Below are 23336 nucleotides of genomic sequence, written 5' to 3'. Positions count from 1 at the left end.
AAAAGGGAAAATAAATGAAAGTGTATAAGGAGGAAATGACAGCTATGGAAGAGAGACAAAATAAAAGAATAAAGAAATCTAAAGGACAAAAACTATTCAGTGATAAAATTAAAGGAATCTTTATTGAAAGGAGGTAAGACACAAACCTATGGATTGAAAAAACATACTGAATTCAGAGAAAAAGTTGATTTACCCTGGTAAATACACATATACTTCTGACGTTCCTAGACTTTTGTGAGTACATTGAATCTTATGGGCATCCATAAAACAAAGCTAGAACAAACCAGGTGAAATTCAGGCTTCTCCACAGTATCATTCAACTGGGAAAATTATAATGTATCCAGACCTCTGAGGGGAAAAAGTGACCTAATAATATTATAGTCTGTCTAGCTATTGTCCAGATATTTTATAACCAGAAAGATGTTTAAAAACATACAGAAAAACTCAGAGACTATTGTATCCACAAGTACTTTTTGGGAAAAAATCACCTGATGACAAAAGCCAACCAAAAAAAAAAAAAAAAGGAATTCAAATACCCAGGGAATATGGGAGATGACCAAATACAATTACAGCAAAAAAAAAATTGCTATATGGAGATTTAAATTAGAAAAATGGTCAAAAACATTTAAGACAAGTTGAACCAAAGTGAAAGAATAAATCATCAAAATAAATAGCTGCTAAGGTTGAGTTAAGAAAACATCAAAATGGTGAAGAGAATGAATTTTTTATGATAAAAGGTACAACTCAAATAGAGAACTAACATTTATTCATCAAATAATACATAATCAAAATACATTAATTAACAACCAAAAATGAACAGCTACAGTGAGAAACTGATAAAGTGCTCTAAAGTGATGAACAGTTGTCTGCTCTAAGGCAGATGGAGTATACCACCAACTTCCTACCTATCACCATCATTGAAATCTAAGAATATTATAGAGGATTTGAATCACATAATTAAGATAATTGAATGAATAGACATATATTGAACTCTATTGCTATGAACTGAGTCTTTGTCCCTGCCAACTCATATGTTGAAATTCTAATCTCTAAAGTAATTGTATTTGGAGATGGAGCCTTGAGTTTAATTAAGTCATGAATGTATAGGTCTCATGATGGGATTAGTGCCCTTATAAGAATACACAAGAAAGCTTTTTCTCTCTGCACATGTGAGGTGCAGCAAGAGAGCCATTTGCAAACTAGAAAGAACCCAATAGTATTGGCATCTTGATCTTAGACTTTCCAGCCTCCAGAACCATGAGAAATAGTTTGTTGTGTAAGTCATCTGGGTGGTGATAATTTGTTACAGCAACCTCAATTGACTAAGAAATCTATACTCTGAAAATAGGAAATACATCTTGTTTTTATGTATTCATAAAATAATAAAAATACTATGTCTTTAATTTCAAAACACCACAAAATACACAATAATCCAATAGGATTATGATACACAATAAAATAACACCTGATATCTATGCAGGATATGTTCCAAGACCCCAGTGGATGCCTGAAACCTCAGATAATACGAAACTCTACATACACTAAGTTTTTCTTATATGTACATGTCTATAATAAAGTTTAATATATAAATTAGGCACAATAAGAAATAACAAAAATAACTAATAAAAATGGAAAACTATAACAATATATTATAATAAAATTGCCAACATTGTTACTATTGAATTTGGGGGCCATTGTTAAGTAAAATGATCATTACTTGAATACAAGCACTGCAATACTACAACAGTTGACCTGATAACCAAGATGACTACTAAGTGATCAACATGTGGGTTATTACAATATGGAAACACTGATCAAAGGGATGATTCACATCCTAGGTAGGATGGAGCAGGATAGTTCAAGATTTCATCAGGCTACTCATAACCAGCCTGCAATTTAAAGCTTGTGAATTGTTTATTTATGGAATTTTCCATTTAATATTTTTGCATAACCGTTGACCGAGGGCAGTAAGCTGAAAATTTGGAAAACTCCATCAGGGATAAGGGAGGACTAATTTATAAAACTTTTAAAACTCTGGAACAACTCTTTTGGCCAAAGAAGATACAACAGCCACAAACAGAATATCTAGTGAAGAATGATTAAAAACAACTAAAGCAGTAACTGGAAGAAAGGTCATATCCTTAAACACTTTTGTGACTAAGTAGGAGAGATGAGAACAAATAAAGTAATAACCAACCTAAGATATTTAAAAAATAAAAGAACACCAAAAACAGCAGAGAAAGCAGAGGATGAATTCACAAAATAGATAAAAATACAGTAAGTTAGAAAAATGGCAGAAATCACAAATAAATTCAAGAGAAGTGTTTCTTCAGAAAAAAAATCAAAAAATAAGATAGCCTAAACAAGAAAAATATGAAGGATATAAAAACAAATGCAAGAATCTACATATAAAATTAGGATTATCATCTCAGGAATATGAACTTGAGTGAACTAGAAGAAAATATTTGGCACAACTCTGGACAAAACGGATATTTCCCCCCAAATATAAAAACTATGGAAATTGACTTATATTTTAAGAACCCAAACTGTGTGCTGTGGCACACACCCATAATCCCAGCAGCTCAGTAGGCTGAAGCAGGAGGATGGTGAGTTCAAAGCCAGCTTTAGCAACTTAGTGAGGCCCTAAGCAACTCAGTGAGACCCTGTCTCTAAATAAAATTCAAAATAGGGCTGGGGATGGGGCTCTGAGCTCAATCCCACTACCATAAAATAGAAACCCAAATGTGCTAATAATCAAGGTGGTGATGTCAGTAAGTATCCTTCTAAGAAAATGGAAACCACCTCAGTCTTGTAATAGAGAGATTTTAATATGGTGAAATAATTATGAAGACACTGGAGGGATGAAAGAACTAAAAGGGAGAATTGAGGTCATATGAGCATAATAGCTATAAGAAGCTACCATCCTTAGGGTGGGGGGACAAGAAAGAAGAGGCTGGCATTACTCAAGTCTAAGATCTCAGAAGAGAGGCCTTGAGAAATTGATTCTCAGACTTTTGAAGAGGTTCCCTACCTACCTGCTGCTGGGTCCTTATGCTCAGAGCTGGTACTCTGAGCATAAGGACTTCTGAGGAAGGCTGTCATATTGCTGTTAGAAGACAGCATGAGGATGGGACCAGAAGAAGCTGCAGGCTGGAAACACTTCTGCTTCTGGAGGGAACCATTGCTGCTAGGGCAATCTGACAGCAACAACAGAAAATGCAAAGAAAGTCCATCTTCCCTCAGCTTACATTCTAATTTCCCTCTAGTTCCTCCTATTACCAGACTTGACAGGTAGCTGGCTGGCCATGGTGTCTGGAAAATAGAGCTTGCAGACTTCCAGTGCCCCAACTTTTTCCTTTTTTTGGTACTGGGGATTGAACCTGGGGGCACTTAACTACTGAGCCACATCCCCAGCCCTTTTTTGTATCATATTGTTTTTTTAAAGAGAGAGAGAGAGAGAGAGAGAGAGAGAGAGAGAGAGAGAGAGAGAGAGAGAGAGAATTTTTAATATTTATTTTTTAGTTCTCGGAGGACACAACATCTTTGTTGGTATGTGGTGCTGAGGATCGAACCCGGGCCGCACGCATGCCAGGCGAGCACGCTACCACTTGAGCCACATCCACAGGCCCTCATATTGGTTTTATAAATAGAATCCATCAACACACATTGAAAGAATGAAACCCAACAACTGAATAATGTTTTGTGTAGAAATATAAGAATGGTCTAATACTAGGGAGTCTATTAATCAAATTTGCCATACTTACTGGTAAAAGGAGAAAACCCATGAAATCACCTCAGTAGTTACTATCAAGGCATTTGATTTAAATCATTCTTAATTTAAAAACCTGTTAGTAATTGGGTGCAATGACACACACCTGTGACCTATCCCAGTAACTTTGGAGGCTGAGGCAGGAGGATTGCAAGTTTGAAGCCAGCCTCAGCAACTTAATGAGACCCTGTCTCAAAATGAAAAAAAAAATGTATCTCAGTGGCAGAGCACTGCTGGGTTCAGTTCCCAGTACTGCAAACAAGAAAAAAATTAAACAAACAAACAAAAAGAAAATAAGACCAAAAAAAACCACCACACACACACAAAAAAAAAAAACAAGAACCCAAACCCTGTCAGTATATTATAGGACATATTTGCTTATCAGAATCAAATTACACTTAACTGAGAAAAACTTAACTCATTCATCCAGCCAATATTTAAGAAGGGCTTCATGTATCAGAGCCTGCACTAGGTGTTGGGTATATAGCAATTAGCAAAACAGACAAGAAGCCTATCTTCTTATATTCTATTTGGGGAAAGCCAATAAGCAAATACACAAATTAATAAAGATAATTACTGACTGTGATTAATACTATGAGGGATATCAACAGGATAATGGGATCGGCAGTAACACTAATGGGGATTTGTCTTAGAATGATTAGAGACAAGAACAAGCTAGCCATACAGAAAACAAGAAGAGGACACCAGGCTAAGGCAAAGGAGTTGAAGGTGCCAAATTTCAAATTGGCTTAGGACCTCATGACTAATTAGATGTGAAGAATGAAGGAGAGAGATGTGTCCAGGATGATTTCCAAATTTGGGGCTTGGTGGTGAAAGTATCAAGAGAAAGTGATATTGAAAGGGAGCAGGTTTCTTGAAAGTATAGTTTGGGATGTGTTAAGTGTGTCCTATCTGGGAAGCATCAATATGGAGAAGTGGACGAGTAGCAGAATCCATAGACCAGAGGCTAAGGTGAAAGTGAGGGGTTTTGGCTAGTGACACATATTTTTTCTTAATTTTTAAATTTGTTCTGCTTAGATATACGTGAGAGTATAGTGTATTTTGACATATTATACATACTTGGAGTATAATTTCCCATTATTGTGGTTGAACATGATGTGGAATACCCTGGTCATGTATTCATATGTAAATATAGGAAAGTTATGTCTTATTTGTTCTACTATCTTTCCTATTCCCATTCCCCCTTCCTTCTCTCATCTCTCCCCTCAAATCCAATAAACTTCTATTCTCTTGACCCATCCCCCGACCTATTGTGAGTCAGCATCTGCATATCAAAGAGAACATTGGCCTTTGGTTTTTAGAGATTGGCTTATTTCATTTAAAATGATTATCTCTGGCTGCATCCATTTATGGGGCAAATGTCATCATTTCATTCTTCTTTATGACTGAGTAATATTCCATTGTGTATATAGACCACGTTTTCTTTATCCATTCATCTGTTGAAGGGCACCTACGTTGGTTCCATAGCTTAGTTATTGTGAATTGAGCTGCTATAAATATTGATGTGGCTGTGTCAGTGACATATTTTTGAGTCAACCACACATAGATAATATTTGACACCAGCAGTGGATGAGATTGCCTAAGGCAAAAGTAAAACGTAAAAAGAGAACAGTGTGCAAGAGAGAGTCCTTAGGGTCTAGCAAAGGAGACTGAGGGGGAGAAAGGAGGAAAACTGGAAGGGAGTGGGGATACATAAAGAAAAGAGCCCCTTTCAATGTAGAGGTGATCAACCTTGTCAAATGCTGAGAGTGTCAAGCATTTTTTTTTAAGAGAGAGAGAATTTTAATATTTATTTATTTTTTTTTTTTAGTTCTCGGCGGACACAACATCTTTGTTGGTATGTGGTGCTGAGGATTGAACCCGGGCCGCACGCATGCCAGGCGAGCGCGCTACCACTTGAGCCACATCCCCAGCCCTGAGTGTCAAGCATTATGAGAACTCAAGAGTGGATTTGCAACAGGAACAGTGATTAGTAACAACAGCAAGAGCAATTTCTGAGGAGCACTGGCACTGGAATAAATGGGAGGTGCTGAGGGTGCAGGGAGGTTGATACCAGAGAGACAGAGGGGCTGGTAAGGAGATTAGGCGTGTTCCTGGTTGCTGGTGTATTTTTATACTGAAATCCTTTTTAGGTCCATTACATTCTTTTGGGAACTAAAATTTGGGGCAACACTTTAAAAGAAATACTATGATGCAGACTCCAATATTTCACCATCACCTATTTTCTTTTTACTATTTTGGGGGGAGATGTTGGGGATTGCACCCAGGGGCTCTTAACCTCTGAGCCCCATCCCCAGCCCTTGTTTTATATATTTTATTTAGAGACAGGGTATCACTGAGTTGCTTAGGGCCTCGCTAAGTTTCTGAGGCTGGCTTTGAACTCTTCTGCTTCAGCCTCCTGAAAAAACCCTTCTTGATGTCTAACAGATAACTCAAAATTAACGTGTTAAAAATGAATTATTATGTCCCATTCATTCTTTTCTATTGCTATCCTCCCTCCCTTCCCTTCATCTCCCTTTGTCTAATGCAATGAACTGCTATTCTTCCTCAACCCCCACCTTATTGTGGATTAGCATTTGCATATCAGAGAGAACGTTCGACCATTGAATTTTGGGGCTTGACTGTACATTCATAAGATGGGTTGTAATTAGAATAAGTTCTATTCCATGTCTTTATAATTATATAAAAATGCACTCCAATACAATACAATACAATAATACAATAAAAGGGAGATCAGGAGAGGAAAGGGATCAAGAGGTGGAAGCAGGGAGGGGGAAGTGCTGGGGAGTGAAATTGGTCAAATTACATTGTTATATCGTGTGCACATATGAATATGTAACATTAATTCTATCAATATGTACAAATATAATGCACCAAGAAAAAATGTGAAAAAATATAAAGTGAATTCTTGATCCTTCTCAAACATGCTATATGCTATCAGTCCTTTGCATCTCAGAATCCCCTCTCTTTTCTATTTTCAATTGTTTGGCTTTCTTGATTCTCTTCCTTTTCTCACCTCAACATAAAATGTCAGCAACTTTGATTTGCTCAACTTTCAAAATATACACAAACACAACCACTTGTCACTGCTGCCACTTTTGCCTAAACCACTTTCACTTCTCTCGTGGATTATTGCCTATGTAATTTCTACCTTTACTTTTCTAAAGTCTGTTCTCAGCCCAGAGAACAACACAGGGCTTCTTTATAATGCAAATCAAATGTTACGCCTTAGCTCAAAATACTCCAATGAAATCTCTTTCCTCCGTAAAATTTGTCTTTAAAATAGTTTACACATCTCTACATGATCTGACTTCATTGCTTCTATGACCTCATCTCCTAAGCACCCTTCTTCATTTTTTCTGCTCCAGACACATGAAACCTCTTTCCCAATCTGAACATGTTTGTGCTTCAGGGCCTTTGCACAGGCCACTTTCTCTGTTTGGCCTGCTCTTTCCTCAGATATCTTCATGTTGACTTCTTCTCCAATTTATGAGTTCTTTCTAAATGACTTGTTCTTCAAATACCATTTTTTCAGCCTACATAGTTTCAGAGATTCAAATGATAACTGGTATGAATATTTGCCTTATGCATAATTAGGAATTTGTGGATTGTTTATGAATATGTGCTGACATGAAAAGCACAGCAAGAGGCTTGGCAAGAAAGAAGAAAAGGGGCTGGGGCTGGGGCTCAGTGGCAGAGCACTTGCCTAGCATGTGTGAGGCACTGGGTTTGATCCTCAGCACCACACAAAAATAAATAAATAAAAGTATGTGTCCATCTACAACTAAAAATATTTTTAAAAAAGAAAGAAGATGACAATATATGACATAGCTCCAAAATTTTCAAGTTGGATAAAGTTTAAGATCCCAAGCAATGTTTTACACTAGGAAATACAGATGAACTACAAAAAAGTATTTATTTTCAATCACAATTCCCATATATAACCTCAAGACACATACAAATACAATACACAGTGAAAAAGCCACACAACACATTCATATTTACTATCATGTTCCTGATATTCTCCAAGGTGTACACTTCATTTTTAATGCTTTCATAAATTCTACAAGGTGAGGAAACTGAGGTTTACAGAGAGGAGGTGATTCGTCTGAGATCACAAGCTTAAAAATGGCAGGGATAATATTTATAGGAGGTGGGGTGACCAAGGATAGTTCTGACTCCAGATCTTTTGCTTTTTTGTTACACTAGGTGGTTTGTCATCCTGACTCTCTCAAGGAAATAGAATACCCATTAGGGAAAATTGATTTCAACCTAATTTTGATATTATAACGAATTTACTCAGCTGCTTCTCTGGCCTTTATAAAGAATGTAGTAATAATTGTAGAATTGATCCTTGGCTTTACAATTTGTAGTGAAGTTTTCTTCTGTTTTGTTAATTTATTATATCACCTTATGTGGTGTCTTGTAGGTAAATGTGCCCTCCTAGTACACCTTGCTTTTTTGAGTAAATGATAGAGCACTCCAGAATCACTGGGGCCTTGGGAATAGATTATATTCCCACCAGGCATTTTTCCCATTTCAATTTCTGACTCTCTAGAAGAGAGAAGAGGCGAGGAGAAGAAAGATAGGAAAGAGAGATTGTTTCTGTCTGGAGGATACAACAGGGTGTGAGAAGAAAGGCGAGTAAATGCCTTAGAGTTAACTAAAGACAAAAATAAAAATATGAATAAACATTACATTAGCTAGTAACAACACAAGCAGTCTATTTTCCCACCCTGGAATAAGTCCCCAAATGGCACAAAGAAATGTGATGTACTTGACTGAACCTATGGAAGGCCTGGTCCCTTCATGAGGTCAAGAATAACATTTATGAAAGCAGATGAACTGGTCATTTCATGGATTCCAACTTGCTTCATCTTGGATATAACAAAGTCAGATATTAGATGAAACAGAAGGAGATAGAATGGAATGAATGAACACCAAGCCTGTACTCCAGATTGCTTAATTTAATATTTCATAGACTCCCAAGAATCTTCCATTTGAAATAGTCTGGATCCTACATCCAAAACCCAATGATTTAGATAACTCTTTCTGGTGGACAAGGAGACTAAATGAGAAAGATGTGCTTTAATATCTGGTTATGCTGCTTTTTTAATTTTACTTAACAGACTTTTTGATAAAGTAAATAAAGTTGTTTTTTTTTTCTAAAATCCAAGATCTAATTACTATGTGAATAGCCTCACCACTTCCATTTACATTTGCTAATATTTTAAATCAGGACTGGAAAGATATTTGAATCCGGCCAGTAGAAAGCAAAGGGTCATTTCTATGGATACCATGCAGCTCCAAATAAATATTTACAACAAATATTACTGAACAAACTCCATGCTGCAAACACTTCATACTTTCAGCTGAGGTAATCACCTACTTTGCACAAAATGAAATTAGACAAGACACTCTGTGTCTTAAAGATGGAAATACTTTTCCAGGAACAAAATGGTAATTTTATGAAAGATCAAGATGCCTATTAAAGGTGTACCCATAAATTTACTACCAAATTTTTACTAATTGTGATATCATTTAGGAAATAAGGAAATTGTTCTTGTGCTCCAGTTGGATTTTGGTCTTCCCAGGACTAATGTTGATCTGAAGTCAATATTTGCAGTCCAAATTGGTAATCTTTGCACTGCAGCCTGGTTAAAAGAATATATACATAAATAATATGTCCCTGTCCAGGTTAAGTTTGTAGATCAGGGCATAGAGAGATTCAGAACTCCTCTTATATAATCTGTTCTATCTATAGGATTGGAAGTACAGATTTCACAAAAATGGTAGTAGACAACAGGTTTCCATATATTTCAAATAGATCAGGCCAGGCAGGGTGGCACACACCTGTAATCCCAGTGGCTTGGGAGGCTGAAGCAGGAGGATTCCAAGTTTAAGGCCAGCCTCAGCAATTTAATAAAGCCCTAAGCAACTTAGATTCTGTCTCAAAAAATAAAAAGGGCTGAGGATGTGGCTCAGTGGTGAAGACCCTGTGGATTCAATCCCCAGTACCAAAATAAATAAAATAAAATAAAATAGATCAGCATAACAGAGGCGAATATCCATACAGAAATGTACCGGACAATTGTTATGGAGTGGGGAAGGGGGACCTAATACTCTCCAGGGAAAGAGGTTAGGCCACATCACTTGGTGCTCCAGAAATATTGGGAGTCAAATTGGTAGGAAAAATAGGTTTTATTCAAAGCCAGCTTTGAAGGAAGATAGAAGAAAGTTATCTTTTCAAAAATGTCATCTTCAGAATCTCTGAGGGCAAGCAAAGCTTTTAAAAAGAGAAGAGGCAGCAAAATGAGACCAAAGACAGGAAATACGAATGTGCCCATTTAGATAGCCTGTAGTAGACAGGCCGGTCACGTGGTGATCTCCTGCTCTGTTTCCTTAGTACCCATGAGGGGGTGGAGTTAGAACCCTTCAGCCTTTACTGTCAGCATGAGGAAGTTGTTCTCAATTTTAGAGGGGCCCAAACTTGAATCTGTTTCACAGTGAACATTTAAAAACAATAGTATGCAATAACAGACATACAGAAGAAATTTTCTTTATTTTTTTCTGTACCCCAACAATCTGATGTTCCTACCAATGCAATTGGTTAATGCAGTGATACACAGTTTCTTTTATAAAAGTTCATGTAAGCCAGACACAGTGGCACATAACTGTAGTCCCAGCAGCTTGAGAGGCTAAGGTAGGAGGATTGTCATACCCCACTTGAATCTAATGTATGAAATATGATATGTCAAGAGCTTTGTCATGTTGTGAACAACCAATAAAAAATTAAAAAAATAAAAACAATAGTAAGCAGGGATTATAGAAAAATATCATTTTTATAGAATTACCTCCAAGAATATCATCTCTCCATGAGCAAAGCTTGGAAATCTCTAACAGTGACCTTCTTAAATTGTAGTTGGCAGGGACAGAGAGCAAGAACTATGGCTTTTCCCTAAGGAGCCAAAATTTAGAGGACTTACTGATTTTTTACTACTACTCGAGTTCACAAATGTTTTTATCTGCCTCAAATACTAAGACCATTTAATTCCAAACCAGATAATTTTCCTGCCTCAGCCTCCTGAGATTACAGGCATGTGCCACCACACCTGGCTAATTTTGGGTACTAACTGAAGTGTACTGAAAGAAATACAAAACTTTAGAAAAGAAATTCTTTGCTACAGAATACATCAGTTCTTCAAAAATCCGTCTAAGTCAAGAAAAAATATTTTGAAAAGTATTAAGGTGTTGTGTCTTCATTTTTTAAATTGCATAATTTGGTTTTAAACATCATTGATTCATCTGCTGTAATAAAAGCTGATTAGGTCTGCCACTATTTATTCCCCCATCTTCCAATTTTGTTGCTTACATTAATTTTTCATTGTCGGGGTTTTAAATATTTACATTCTGATCTGTGACCATAGTATCCACACTATTTAATCTTATTTCTATATTTAAAGGGATTCAAGCCCACTATGAATCTCTTCATCAGAATTTCTTTATTCCTCACTTTTTAAAATTTTTGGCTCATTTTTAAATTTTTTTTTTTTTTTGTGGTAAGATTTTACCACTGAATAAATTTTTCAAGAAAAGCTTTGAGTTCATGTTTTAGAATGTTCTGGAATAACATATTCTTTCTTACAGCTCCACTGTCTCCTATCAAGGAATGTTCTTGTAAAAAGCTGCCTTGATTCTCCCCTCCGCTGCACCATCTTTTTGGTGAGGTTGTTTCCTGCTTGGTATGTAAAGACTTCTTTCTTAAAGTTGAAAATAAACTAGCTGTGTTTTCAACTGTTCTGAATAATTTTACCTGCTTATAAGTGCATCTACTACACTTGCATATAAACACAGTGTTTTTTTTTTTTTTTTTTGTGTGTGTGTGTGTGTGTGAATGGTGGGGGGTCGGGTACCAGGGATTGAACTCAGGGGCACTGGACCAGTGAGCCACATCCCCATTTTGTATTTTATGTAGATACAGGGTCTCACTGAATTGCTTAGCACCTGACTTTTGCTGAGGCTGGCTTTGAACTCACAATCCTCCTCTCTCAGCCTTCTGAGCCACTTGGATTATAGCTGGGTGTGAATGGGCCCAGTGATAAACACATTTTGTCAAGGGAAATTTTCCATATAACATCTAAATATTTCTAACTGACTTGTTAAAATCTCTTCTTTAGTGACATGGATTATACTCAGATTGCATTTTCTTTGTCTTCTATATTCAACATTTCCTTTAATTCTTGTGTCTTTGTGTAATCTGAACCCTTCACTCTGCCTTAATTTAATTCTGGCATGCCTGTTTTGCTCCTTGGTGTTTCTAGTTCATTTATCAGCTTTCTAATGATGTTTTGGTTCAAAAAATTTGTTTCCTCTGCTCAGCAATTTCCTTTTTCAAAGCTTCCCAATGGTTTATTATCTTTGCTTGACTTATCAGTCTTCAAAATCTACAAGGGCTTGTGAGTTGTATTTGTTTCCAAATGTATCTTTCATGTGTTATCATTTTTTGGCTTTAGTTGGCCATACTATTCTGTTCTTGTTCATAATTATGAAATTAGCTTACATGCTCTGTAGAATCTTGTATAATATAGGTGAATTCTCATGGATTCCAAATTTATCTGGGACTTGTTTCTTTTATTATTAGGGTGAAACGAATAAATTATAAAAGACTTGGATATAGAAACTGTTCATTGGATAATATTTTATTTATGACATTGAAGCCACAACAAAATGCATATATGTGTGGGAGGGTAGGATTTGAACTTATGAAGGATCAATAATTATATCTTTTCTCCTTATGTTAACTCAGTGTCATATCTTATAAATGCTGAATTTAATTTCACAAGTTAAGCTAACTAAATTGACACATTTAAACAGGATAGAGTAAAGGAGGAACATTCTCATTATTCCTATGAAGGTGATGATACAAGAAGGTCCTGGCATTCTAATAAATCCAGGAACAACCAAATTAAAAAGTTCTGAAATGAGACATGCCCTTTCCTATCTGCCATCCTCAAATTGAATGTGTCATTAAGGAAGGTTAAACACACACACACACACACACACACACACACACACACACAATTGTGACAAAATGCCAACTCCAACATATTCAGACATTCCAATATCTGAAGGTAGGACTTTTTTGAAGCTGGTAGATTCACTACTGAATGTTCCTGGGTTTAAGCATCATCCTATTTATCTTCTCTCAACTAAATCTTTATGGTGTTTCCTATAAGGACAATAGCAATGAATTTCATCCCCCCCCCCCACACACACACACATTAACTCAGAATATTGTGTTGCTATTTCTTCTTTTTGGGGGGTATCATGTGACAATGATTTCTCACACATGACAAAAAAACATCCTCCTTCTTGACTCCTTAAGAAGAAAACTGGCCATTAACTTGGGACTTTAGTAAGGTCACTTATAATGTCCTGTGCTCAAGAAGAAACATCCAGACTGGATGAATGTACAATTAATATGATTCCTAGCTGGCTGAAACAATATATGCCAGAAGGTGCTACTAAATGGACTGATATCAAGCTGAAGTAACTCTCTGATCTCCAGCTTTTGCCCTTTGCCCACTGGTGGTAACTATTATCAAAACTGGATGAATATATAAAATACTTATCAAGTGTATAGGTAATATCTAAGTGTCTTAAAGCTCAGAATCACAACCCAAAATATGAAAACAGGCTGCAGTAATAGGCCAGATATAATGAGATCAAATTTAAATGGATAATACAAAGTTCTGTATATTTGTCCAAAAAGATTTCTACTGCTGAAGAATAGGATGCACAAAATTTTGCTATGTGGATAACAACATACGATGTACCTGTTAAAACTGGTCAAATATTAGGCAGCATTGTAAGAAATAGTTAGCTGTTGGGTAGTGGAAAGAACATTGGATCTGGTATCAGAAAATTGGGTCAAGCTCCAATTCTACTTCTTTGATTCTTCAACATTTTGACCCTTACTGTCTTCTCAGGGTTGTTGTGAAGTTAAAATGACTTACCATGTCTAAATACTTGTGCTCAATAAACACGACCTAGAAAAGTTACCATTCACTAATAAAACAGATGGCTTTGCCACTCCATTTTGTCCCAGAAAAGTTGGCACTTGGAATGAGTTCTAAATGCTATATTCACAAGCAAAGTGGAGCTACTTCCAAAGACAGGTACTGAGACAGATGACCATCTCCAAGGAGAATGTGAAGAATTGTTACATGAACCCAGGATAAGTGACTTGAAGAATAGTGAATTCAAGGAAGGCCATACCTACGTTCAAACATCTGATTGAATGCTTCATGGCTTTCTGAAAGACTCCAAAGCAGTAGAACTAATATTGGAGGATGAAAAACAAAAGAATGTGGGTCAGGGCAGCCACTTGGTGGAGATGTTGTGAGCAATTTCAAGACAAGTGGATGGTTGGATATATGGCCTTTAACAGGACAGTCTGATTGTCATATTTCCAAGACACTTTTCATGAAGTGGTTCTTTCTGTATCAGAGTAATCCAAGGTCTCCAGTATCTTGGGTTATGCTGATTTCTAGCCTTAAAATACCACCTTCTCTCCAGCTCTAAGCCAGACCTCTGATTTTTTTACTCTGCCTTCTCCCACCAATTTGTTCTTGTTTATTATTATTATTATTATTATTATTATTATTATTATTATTTAGGGATTTCTGGTCACCTCTGCAATGCCGTCTTTTCTCAAACTATCCAAAAGACATAGCAGAAAGGTTGATTTGTGGGCTTTTTGGGAGATAAGCCAGTCAAACATGATTTCTTGGTTCCTGAAGTAAGAAGGTAGAGTAGAAATAAGAAGCAGGATTTAAGAAGTCCTGAATTGGAGCTATGCACCAAGAAATGTTCTTGGTGTACAACCTCAGATCAAGTTTATGTATTTATTTTTTCTGCTGGGGATGGAGCCCAGAACCTCATGCATGCTAGGCAAATATTCAACCACTGAGCTCTAAAACCAGACTTTTAGTGGAGATTTGGATTTTGTTTAGAAAGTAAGGGACCCAGGCCCTTTGCCTTGAGTACACAAAAGTTATTTGTTCAAAGGATGACTTTCTCCTGTTTTCTGGAGGCAAGAAGAGTCCTGGGAAGATTGCTAAACACCTCCAGTACTTCCAGATCACAATAGGGAATGTATCTGGAGCAACCAGAGAGGCTGTCCGCTTTCTGAAGGGCCCGGTCTATCCCGCTTGGCTCCCAGGTTACCCCAGGGAACCGTTTTTATTTTTTTACAGCCTTGCAGGCGGGGCGGGGGTGGGTGGCTGCAGGGCGGTTACCAGGGACGCGGCCGCCCACGCGGCGGGGCTGGGGTGAAAGAGGACTCTGGCGGGGGAGGGGTCCGTGGCTTCTGACTGGCTGGGTTGCAAAGGTTCATTTGCATAACACTCTCTGACGTGTTCTGATTGGCCAAAGCCAGAGGGGTGGCGGTGGGGTGATTCCAAGGGCCGGGAGCTCTGGCCCGAGGACCTTTTCGTTCCGGAGTTACCCCGGTGGGTGTGAGTTGTTGCGTGGGCCCGAGGGAGCTGGGTGGCCCGGTTTGGGAAGTTTTTCAGGCAGGTGCATGAGCCATCTTTCTCTAATAGGGTTTAAGAAGTGTGCAAGAACAGTGGCCGGGAGTCAAGAAACTGGGAGATCCAGATCAGACAGAAGGAAGGAAGCGGATCAAGGAAAGGGTGGAGGGCAAAAGGAAGGAGTTAGGGGGTTTCTCTCAAGCTGGACTTTTTTCTCTGGATGGGATCCTTTTGCTAGAGCATTTGGTTTTCCGTTTTCGTCAGTTACTAATCACACTGTATTGGAACTGGGTAGAAGAGAAAACGAGGACAGGATTACAGCATTTAATAAATCTGAGTGCTGAGTTTTCAAGCGGACGCATTCCTAACTTAAAATATCAAGAGGGTTTGGGAAGAGGAATAAAGGACGTTTTAATTTATGAGATCAACTACTGAAATTGGATATTTGTTTTTCTCGAGTTTTCCTCTTATAACGCATGATCTTTCTGTCTCTGGGCATAAGGTTTTAAAACCATCCTGAGCTATTTTATACTTTAGTGCTGCCTAAGCACTGGGGGGGGGGGCGGGAGGGGGAGGGGTAGAGGATCTGTGGCTCATGGCCCATTTCCACATTTTGTAAGGAATAAACAGCGTTACGTTATGAGGTCCATACTAAGTACAATTAATCTTTGTAAAGTACTTTTCAATTTACATAATGATTTTTACATCCATTCTTTTACTTAACCAAAATCCTTGGTACAGTCCGTGGGAGAAACTCCAGTTTTATTGACAAGGAAACAGGCTGGAAAGTTTCTAAGTCCCCATGTATGCAAAAAGGAAGGGTGAGATTATTTTAATACTTTTTAAATTTTATATAACGCTTCTTTCCATCCATCTCAAAATAGGTCGACAAGCAAGTAACGTCTCAGTTTTACAGATTAGAATGATCTAGAGCTACTAGGTTGAGAAGGAGGGGGGGGTCTCCCAGACTGGATTCCAGACTTTCATTCTGTTTGCACCAAGTCATCTTTTATTCAGAATACAATTAGGAAAATGGTTTGTCATGGAAAATACTTATGTATAAGTCATTTAAGTATAGGTCTTTAAAGTGAAAGAAAGAGGAAGATAAAGAAACCCTTCTATTACATACTTGTTTTTGATACTTTGGGTCCTGTTGGAAAAATACTGTACTAAGGACCCCTCCCTCCAAGATTTTAGGGGCAAGGGATTTAAAGTTAGAAGCTTCAGTCATGATTATCTGTAGGACTGTAAAAGACTGGTGAGTAAGGGACTTGGCAAGGGTGTGAGATGGGACAACAAAAATGGGTTATGGTTTGGAAGTCCCCAAAGTGAAATTTAAGGTGAAAGGCTCTTAAAAGTTACATCAAGGGATTTGGTACATAGCTTATGCCCTGTTAAGTGACCATGTGCTTAAGAACTCTTTTGAAAGACTTATGTTACACACATGCTCTCAAAAAATTATTGGCCACATCTCCACTTTTCTGTTAAATCAGAGACAACCAACACCAGGCCTAACTAGCTTTGGGCAGCCAAAAGGTTACATGGGCCCCGATGGTCTTTCCAACATCATTTTTCTCCATTGCCATGTTCTACTCTCGAAAAAAGTAGACTGCTCTTCATTCCTGGCAGCAGTTGTTATAGGAAAGATTGGGAAAGACCCTGCCAGGAGAGGCAAAAGCCTCTGACCTCCCCTCCCCCAGCAGCTGACCATGGCGGGAGCATTGCTCGTCCACGTGCACCCGGCATGTCCAGCCACCCTTCTTACATAAGAATCCCAGGATGTAGTTGGGGCAGCTGCGGGTCCCACTTCCCCGGTGGCTAATAATAAACTGAGGCATCAATTTCCAGGCTGCCATCACTCCAGATTTGGGGTTGAGGGCTCACTTTGCAACCCGGACACGTGCATTCCGGTCATCCCACCCGGCAAGCGCGCGCCAGGCCCGCCCAGCAACGGCACACCAGCCCGGCCTCCCGACGGTCGTGACTCGGGCACTTTCGGGTCTGTCCTGGCCCTCCCCCAGCCGGCTTGCCCTGGGCTTGGTGTTGGCGGGGCGCCGCTGCTCCATCCCGCTTGGCCCTGCCTTGCCTTGCCCTGCCCTGCCCGGGCGCCCTCCCTCAGCTGGGGTATCAGGCGAGAGGCGGAGCTGGCCAGGCGCGCCCCGCCCCCACTGTAGAAAGGGCCGGGCGAGTGTTACTCGCGGTCATCCCGGCTGGGGCCTTTTATCTGGGCGCTGCTGGGGGAGGCAGGAGGAGGAGACACCGGGGGTGGCTCAGGACGACGCCGACACCTTTCCTGGACTATAAATTGGGCACCTGGGATGGGTAGGGGGCTGACGCATCGGCCACCACCCTCAGTCACAGTCCTGCCACTGACCGAAGCAGCGCCCTTGGGCAGCAGCTGCCCGCAGAAAAAACACTGAGCTGCTAAGGAGCGGGGGATCTCGAGGCACAAGAGAAGGTGGGTGGTTGCCCTCGCCCCATCGCTGCCCCGGCCAGCGCGGATGCTTGAGCTTAGGTTTTTCGGAGGGAGAAGCTGGGGAGAGGGGTAGATCCCTTCTCTCCGTGACCCTCAACTAGCAGGTGACGAGGTGGGACCATCTGGTCGCAGGGAGCCACCCTGGCGCCGTCCCGGGCTAGCAGTTGCCAGAGAGGGAGGAGCGCGCGGGCAGGGGCTCTGAGCGCGCTAACAGGGTGAATAATCTTCCTGTTCTTTCGTCCCTGTCTCCCAATCAGGCAAGGCTCGACCCATCGACCACCCACCGCCATCAAGAGCTTCCGGACGCCAAAGCTAGGAGAAAACGCGCCTCAAGCAGGGCCGGGCTGCGAGAAAGACGAGAGTTGGAGAGGGCGGAGGAGGAGGTGGGAATCCCGCCTCGCCAGCTATAGCCGTTCTCCCTGCGCGGGCCTCAGAGAGTGCTTGAAGGCGGGCACCCCCTTGACCGGGCCGGCCATCCCTGTACCCTTGCATTTCGACTCCCGCGCGGCCACCATGATGCAAATCTGCGACACCTATAACCAGAAGCACTCGCTCTTCAACGCCATGAACCGTTTCATCGGTGCCGTGAACAACATGGACCAGACGGTGATGGTGCCCAGCCTGCTGCGCGACGTGCCCCTGGCGGAGCCCGGGCTAGACAACGACGTCGGCGTGGAGGTAGGCAGCAGTGGCAGCTGCCTGGAGGATCGCACGACCCCGACCCCCAGCCCGGGCAGCGCCAAGGGCAGCTTTTTCGCGCCCTCCCGGGACATGTACAGCCACTATGTGCTGCTCAAGTCCATCCGCAACGACATCGAGTGGGGAGTCCTGCACCAGCCGCCGCCCTCTCAGTCAGGGAGCGAGGAGAGCACCGCCTGGAAGTCCAAGGACATCCTGGTGGACCTGAGCCACTTGGAGAGCGCGGACACCGGTGAGGAAGACCTGGAGCAGCAGTTCCACTACCACCTGCGCGGTCTGCACACTGTTCTTTCCAAACTCACCCGCAAAGCCAACATCCTTACCAACAGATATAAGCAAGAGATCGGCTTCGGCAATTGGGGCCACTGAGGCGGGGCGCCTGCAGCAGTCCAGCACCCACTCGGTCCCCATCTCTCACCCTCTCTCTTTCCTTAAAAGCTGTTTTCTTCCTGGTTGTGGGGCACGAAGGGCAGACGGCAAAGTTGGGCTGTGTATGTGCAGGGGGTTGGTGGGGCTATGTGAGGTGAAGGCCCCCTTGGGGAGCAGAGAAGAAATTGGTGGCTGGAGAGGGGCTCAAGGACCCCCCAGGAGGGGGCCTGCCTTCTACGTTGGTGGGAATGGGACTGGGCTGACGCCCCACATTCAGCCTGTGCCTTTCCTGGGGTTTCTTTTCTGTTCTTTCCGGAGGAAAAAGGCCTGAGAAGGAGCCATGCCAGGGCGCGGTGCTGGGTTGCCACACTTGGGAACGCAACCCGGAGCTGGGTGCCGGGGAAGGCGGGGCGCGCAAACTCCCTCCCGCCCTGCTGTTGAGCCGGTGGAGGCCCTGGCGTTGCTAGGATTGCATCAGTTTTCCTGTTTGCACTATTTCTTTTTGTAACAGTGGCCCTGTCTTAAGTATTTCAAATCCCCTCCTTGCTCTGAAACTTAAGCGATTCCATTGTGATAAGCGCACAAACTGCACTGTTGGTAACCGGTACTACTTTATTAATGATTTTCTGTTACACTGTACAGTAAGTAGTCCTGTGGCACCCCACCCCATCCCTTTCACGACACCCCACCCCCACCCCAGTGTGTGTAAACTGGCAGTGCACAAGCTTGTATGAAGCTTGCCTCTCAGCCAGTGAAATTAATAACATGAGAAAGTGGATGTATCCGAAATGGAACCAACTGACATTCTATCCGTGTTGTACATAGAATGATGAAGGGTTCCATAGTTGTTATATGTTTTAAGTTTATTTAAAACTTTTTTTTTAATCCAGATGTAGACTATATTCTAAAAAAATTAAAGAAAAAGCAAATGTGTTAACTAAACTGGACGAGTGTGTGTTGATTTTTCTTCTGCCAGTGAGTGGCTTAGTCGTTAAATAAAAATATTTTATAGCAAAAAGTAAATTTTATTTTCTCTGGTATTTCAGAGTGGTGGATACTCATCTCTGCAAGTATTTAGTTCTGTTTGGAAAGTAGCAACTGACAAGATTTACTTCCAAGCTATATTGCCAATTCAGTACCCAAATAGGATCATACATCTCAACAAAAAGTCAAATATTCAAAGTTTTTGGGAAGGTACATGTATCTTTCAACCAACTTGGCCAGCTTATTGGAGTGCTTAATCACCATTTTGAATTTTTAAGATTCTCAGCACCAGCTGGAGTGGTTTAAAAACTTTAAAGTCTGAAATTTTACTATGGACAAAAGAAAATGTACAAAGAAACACCAATTGATCCTAGTGTGCACCCCTAGCAGGTTTTTATTTACAAGTGTTTTATGTTGACCTTAGTAGGTAGTTATGTGTATTAAAACATAAGCAATGCCCCTTTTCAGTAGTTCCCAACAGTGCTAAGCTTTGTTGATCTGCGTGCCTAGCTCTGCTTCTAGTTTTTTAGTGACCCCAAGTCTGCAACCAAAGGTAGCATATCTGCTCAAGCCTGCTGTAGGGCCCTTAGGAATATTTTTAAGATGCCCTATGGGAATGGTGGGACAGGTGAAGCAGCACTCTGCATTTTGTTTATTTCATTATTTGTGTTGAGGGGATAAATGTCAGGTCAACTTCAGTTTTCAATCTTGGAAGTCATGAGACATTCTTGAAACAAATAGGGCTTGAATTTAAAATGATATAATTGTACAGTTTAGGAAAAAGCATATTGTGTGCATTGAAGGCAGGCACAGCTGAAGTCTATTATCAGCTTTTAGCAGCAGTGAAAAAAAAACGGGGAGGTCTCAAGACAGGGGTGCCTGCCAGTTGCCAGAGAAAGTTAATGGTTAATATATGAAGATAATCTGGGTAACACCCTAAGTAAGGTGTATAGCCTCTTGTGTTCCCTTGAAAGTACAAACAAAAAATTCAAAGAAGAAACTACAAGGCCACATGGTAGAAAGAAACACAAAGACTTTGGAGCCAGAAAATTGTGTGTATAAATCCTCTTGTTACTACTTATTAGTTTTGTGTATTCAACTTTCATAACCTGTTGCTACATTTGAAGTCAGACATAATAATTTAAATGCCTACTTTTTGGAGTTGCAGTGAGAATTAAATGAAATGGAATATGTATAGAGATAGTTTCATACTTAAGTTTCCTCAGGCATTGCTGAAATACCTTACAGGTTTCTTTCTTCATATATTGGTTCATATGTCCATTTCCTCCCCTGAAAATACGAGGTTTTGGACAGGATGTGTGTTTTAAAAAGTAAAATTTCAATTACATGCATTAAACTATTATTAAACTATTTTCTCCAAGACATGAGAGGGAGTCCCAATTAAAACTGAACAGTCATAGCGAAGGCAAGAACTTTATGTGCTATTTGTTAGAAGCAATTTGTTTTTAGAATATTCCGATGGTATACAGAATACAGAAAAGTAGATACAGCTAGCAAAATTAAATAATGGTGTATCAATTATGAACTTTATTTTTGAAAACACTGCTGCATGTAAGTGTGTATTTATATATAAATAGTGATTCTAACTGAGGACTAATGATGTTTACTGCTAAATAGCATTGGATTTTTTATGAACCAATAAGGTTTCCCAGGCCCATTAAGTACTATTCCACTGAGCATTTTATTGAAGCTCAGTTTATGAAATAAAAACAGGACACATCTCAATAAAACTCACCTGGTAAAACTTCTCAAGCTATTTACAAGTTTGCTCAATTTCTGAGGTAAAGTCATAAGTGACTTTCATCTCTTCAGAAGGTCTTTGGATATTTGCTTACATTATGAAGCACCTCCTATAGAGCCTTGGGAGAGAAAAGCTATCCCACAGTGCCCCTGTCCATGTACTTTTATGACTGAAGGGAAGACATGGATAGATGAACTGGACAGAAAGGGACAGCTCACATTGGAGTTGATTACCCTCCAAACATTGTTAACATTTAAGAAGAATTTTCTACATCAAAACCTCAACACTGCAGCCTTTGAGAAAACCTGGATTTGTGTCTGAAAAACAGCTTTCTGCTTTGCTGGCTTCAGGATTTTCACCTTTTATGCTAGTACAACATTACTTAGTGGTTTGGGCTAACTTAGCTTCTCCGAAGCTAATTTGTTGGAGAGTATGGCATGGGATTCTTATTCTTTGGACTAGTCTGAAAACTAACTTAATATTTCTGATTTTAAAAAAAGAAAAAAAGAATGATACTGTCATTTATGTGTTCCTCAGTATTTTCCCCTTACTTTTAGTTGCTGAAAAAAATCATTTGGGAAATATTGTCTCTTTCTGTCTCTCTGTCCTTCTGTTTCTTCCTTTTTACTCTGTTTCTCCTTTGTTTTACATTGCCAGTGGTTCTCAGATGTTTGCACATTGGACATAGTTCCAGTAGACTTAGAGTTCAAACCTTATACCATATATCTTAAAAAAAAAAAAAGCAAGGCACTTACTGGGTGCAAATTCCTGTACACACCTGTAATCCCAGCTATAAGGAGGTTGAGTCAGGAGGATCGCAAGTTACAGGCCAGCCTGGGCAATTTAGGGAGACCCTGACTCAAAAAAGATAAAGGGCTGAGGATGTAGTTCAGTGATAGAACCCCTGGATTCAATCCCTCCCAAACCAACAAAAAACCCCAACAAAGCATTTATCATTTTTATGGGGCATCTAGCACATTTTTACCAATCATTTTGTTCTCGTGTGATTTATTTTAAAGAGTTTTGGATAAAGTAATGCCAGAAGGAGTGCTTTCTTTAAAATTTTGGAGGTTAATTTTTTGTCCCCAACTAATAAAAAAAGGTTGTTTGGAAAGTTTTGGAGACTTTAAACGTGTTGGATATTGGATTGGTCTTTTAAAATTAAATACTAGTCCTTTTAAAGTTTAAAAACTTCTAACCAAGGATAAATTGCTTTAATTAGCAAGATAATTTAAGCAGAAAAATATTATTTTTTTCTTTTAAGGTGATGTCCATCTTTTTAAATAACTCAAGGGAATTTAAAGTTTGTTCTTTAGTTACTCAAAACACTTGACTTGGCCTCTAGTTCATTTAGAGCTGTGTAGAGCTTTCTGTTAGGTACAATAGTTGTGGTAGTCTGCTACCAATAATAGTTTCTGTATCTGGAAGCCAGTACCATCCTTTGACTCAACATCCGTGGCTCCTGCCTTGTAGGTCCCACTGTAGAAGTCCCTCACTCTGTCCTTCCTACACTCCATTTTGCACTGCAGAGGGCCTTTGCATGCAAACTTATGGAAAGCCTGGCGTCCATATCTAAGCCCCTTCCATAGCTCCCTGCCAAGCCTCAGGTGGGGGGATGCACACCCCACTAGCTCATCAACCATTGGAAAAAACAAACCCAAGCCAGTTGCCTATGAAGGTCTTGGTGACTGGCTTGGGTTTGTTTCTTCCAATGGCCATTTA

General features: G+C 40.0%; 1 protein-coding gene across 1 annotated transcript; it reads left to right on the top strand.

Moving 5' to 3' along the window:
- Positions 1 to 17455: 17455 nt before the first annotated feature.
- Mid1ip1 (MID1 interacting protein 1) lies at positions 17456 to 19365 on the top strand. Its single transcript, XM_026387566.2, has 2 exons — positions 17456 to 17782; positions 18058 to 19365. Exon 2 carries the CDS (start codon positions 18314 to 18316, stop codon positions 18866 to 18868), a length of 555 nt encoding a protein of 184 aa, XP_026243351.2. The 5' UTR covers positions 17456 to 17782; positions 18058 to 18313; the 3' UTR covers positions 18869 to 19365.
- Positions 19366 to 23336: the final 3971 nt, after the last annotated feature.

Source organism: Urocitellus parryii, chromosome X (genome assembly GCF_045843805.1).
Source record: "Urocitellus parryii isolate mUroPar1 chromosome X, mUroPar1.hap1, whole genome shotgun sequence".
Lineage (NCBI taxonomy): Eukaryota > Metazoa > Chordata > Mammalia > Rodentia > Sciuridae > Urocitellus > Urocitellus parryii.
Note: the sequence above shows the minus strand (reverse complement) of the source record. Positions and strands in the feature narration are given on the sequence as shown.

Excerpts from the sequence above, each read along its gene's own strand:
- Mid1ip1 (XM_026387566.2), top strand. The coding sequence starts at position 18,314 with ATGATGCAAATCTGCGACACCTATAACCAGAAGCACTCGCTCTTCAAC.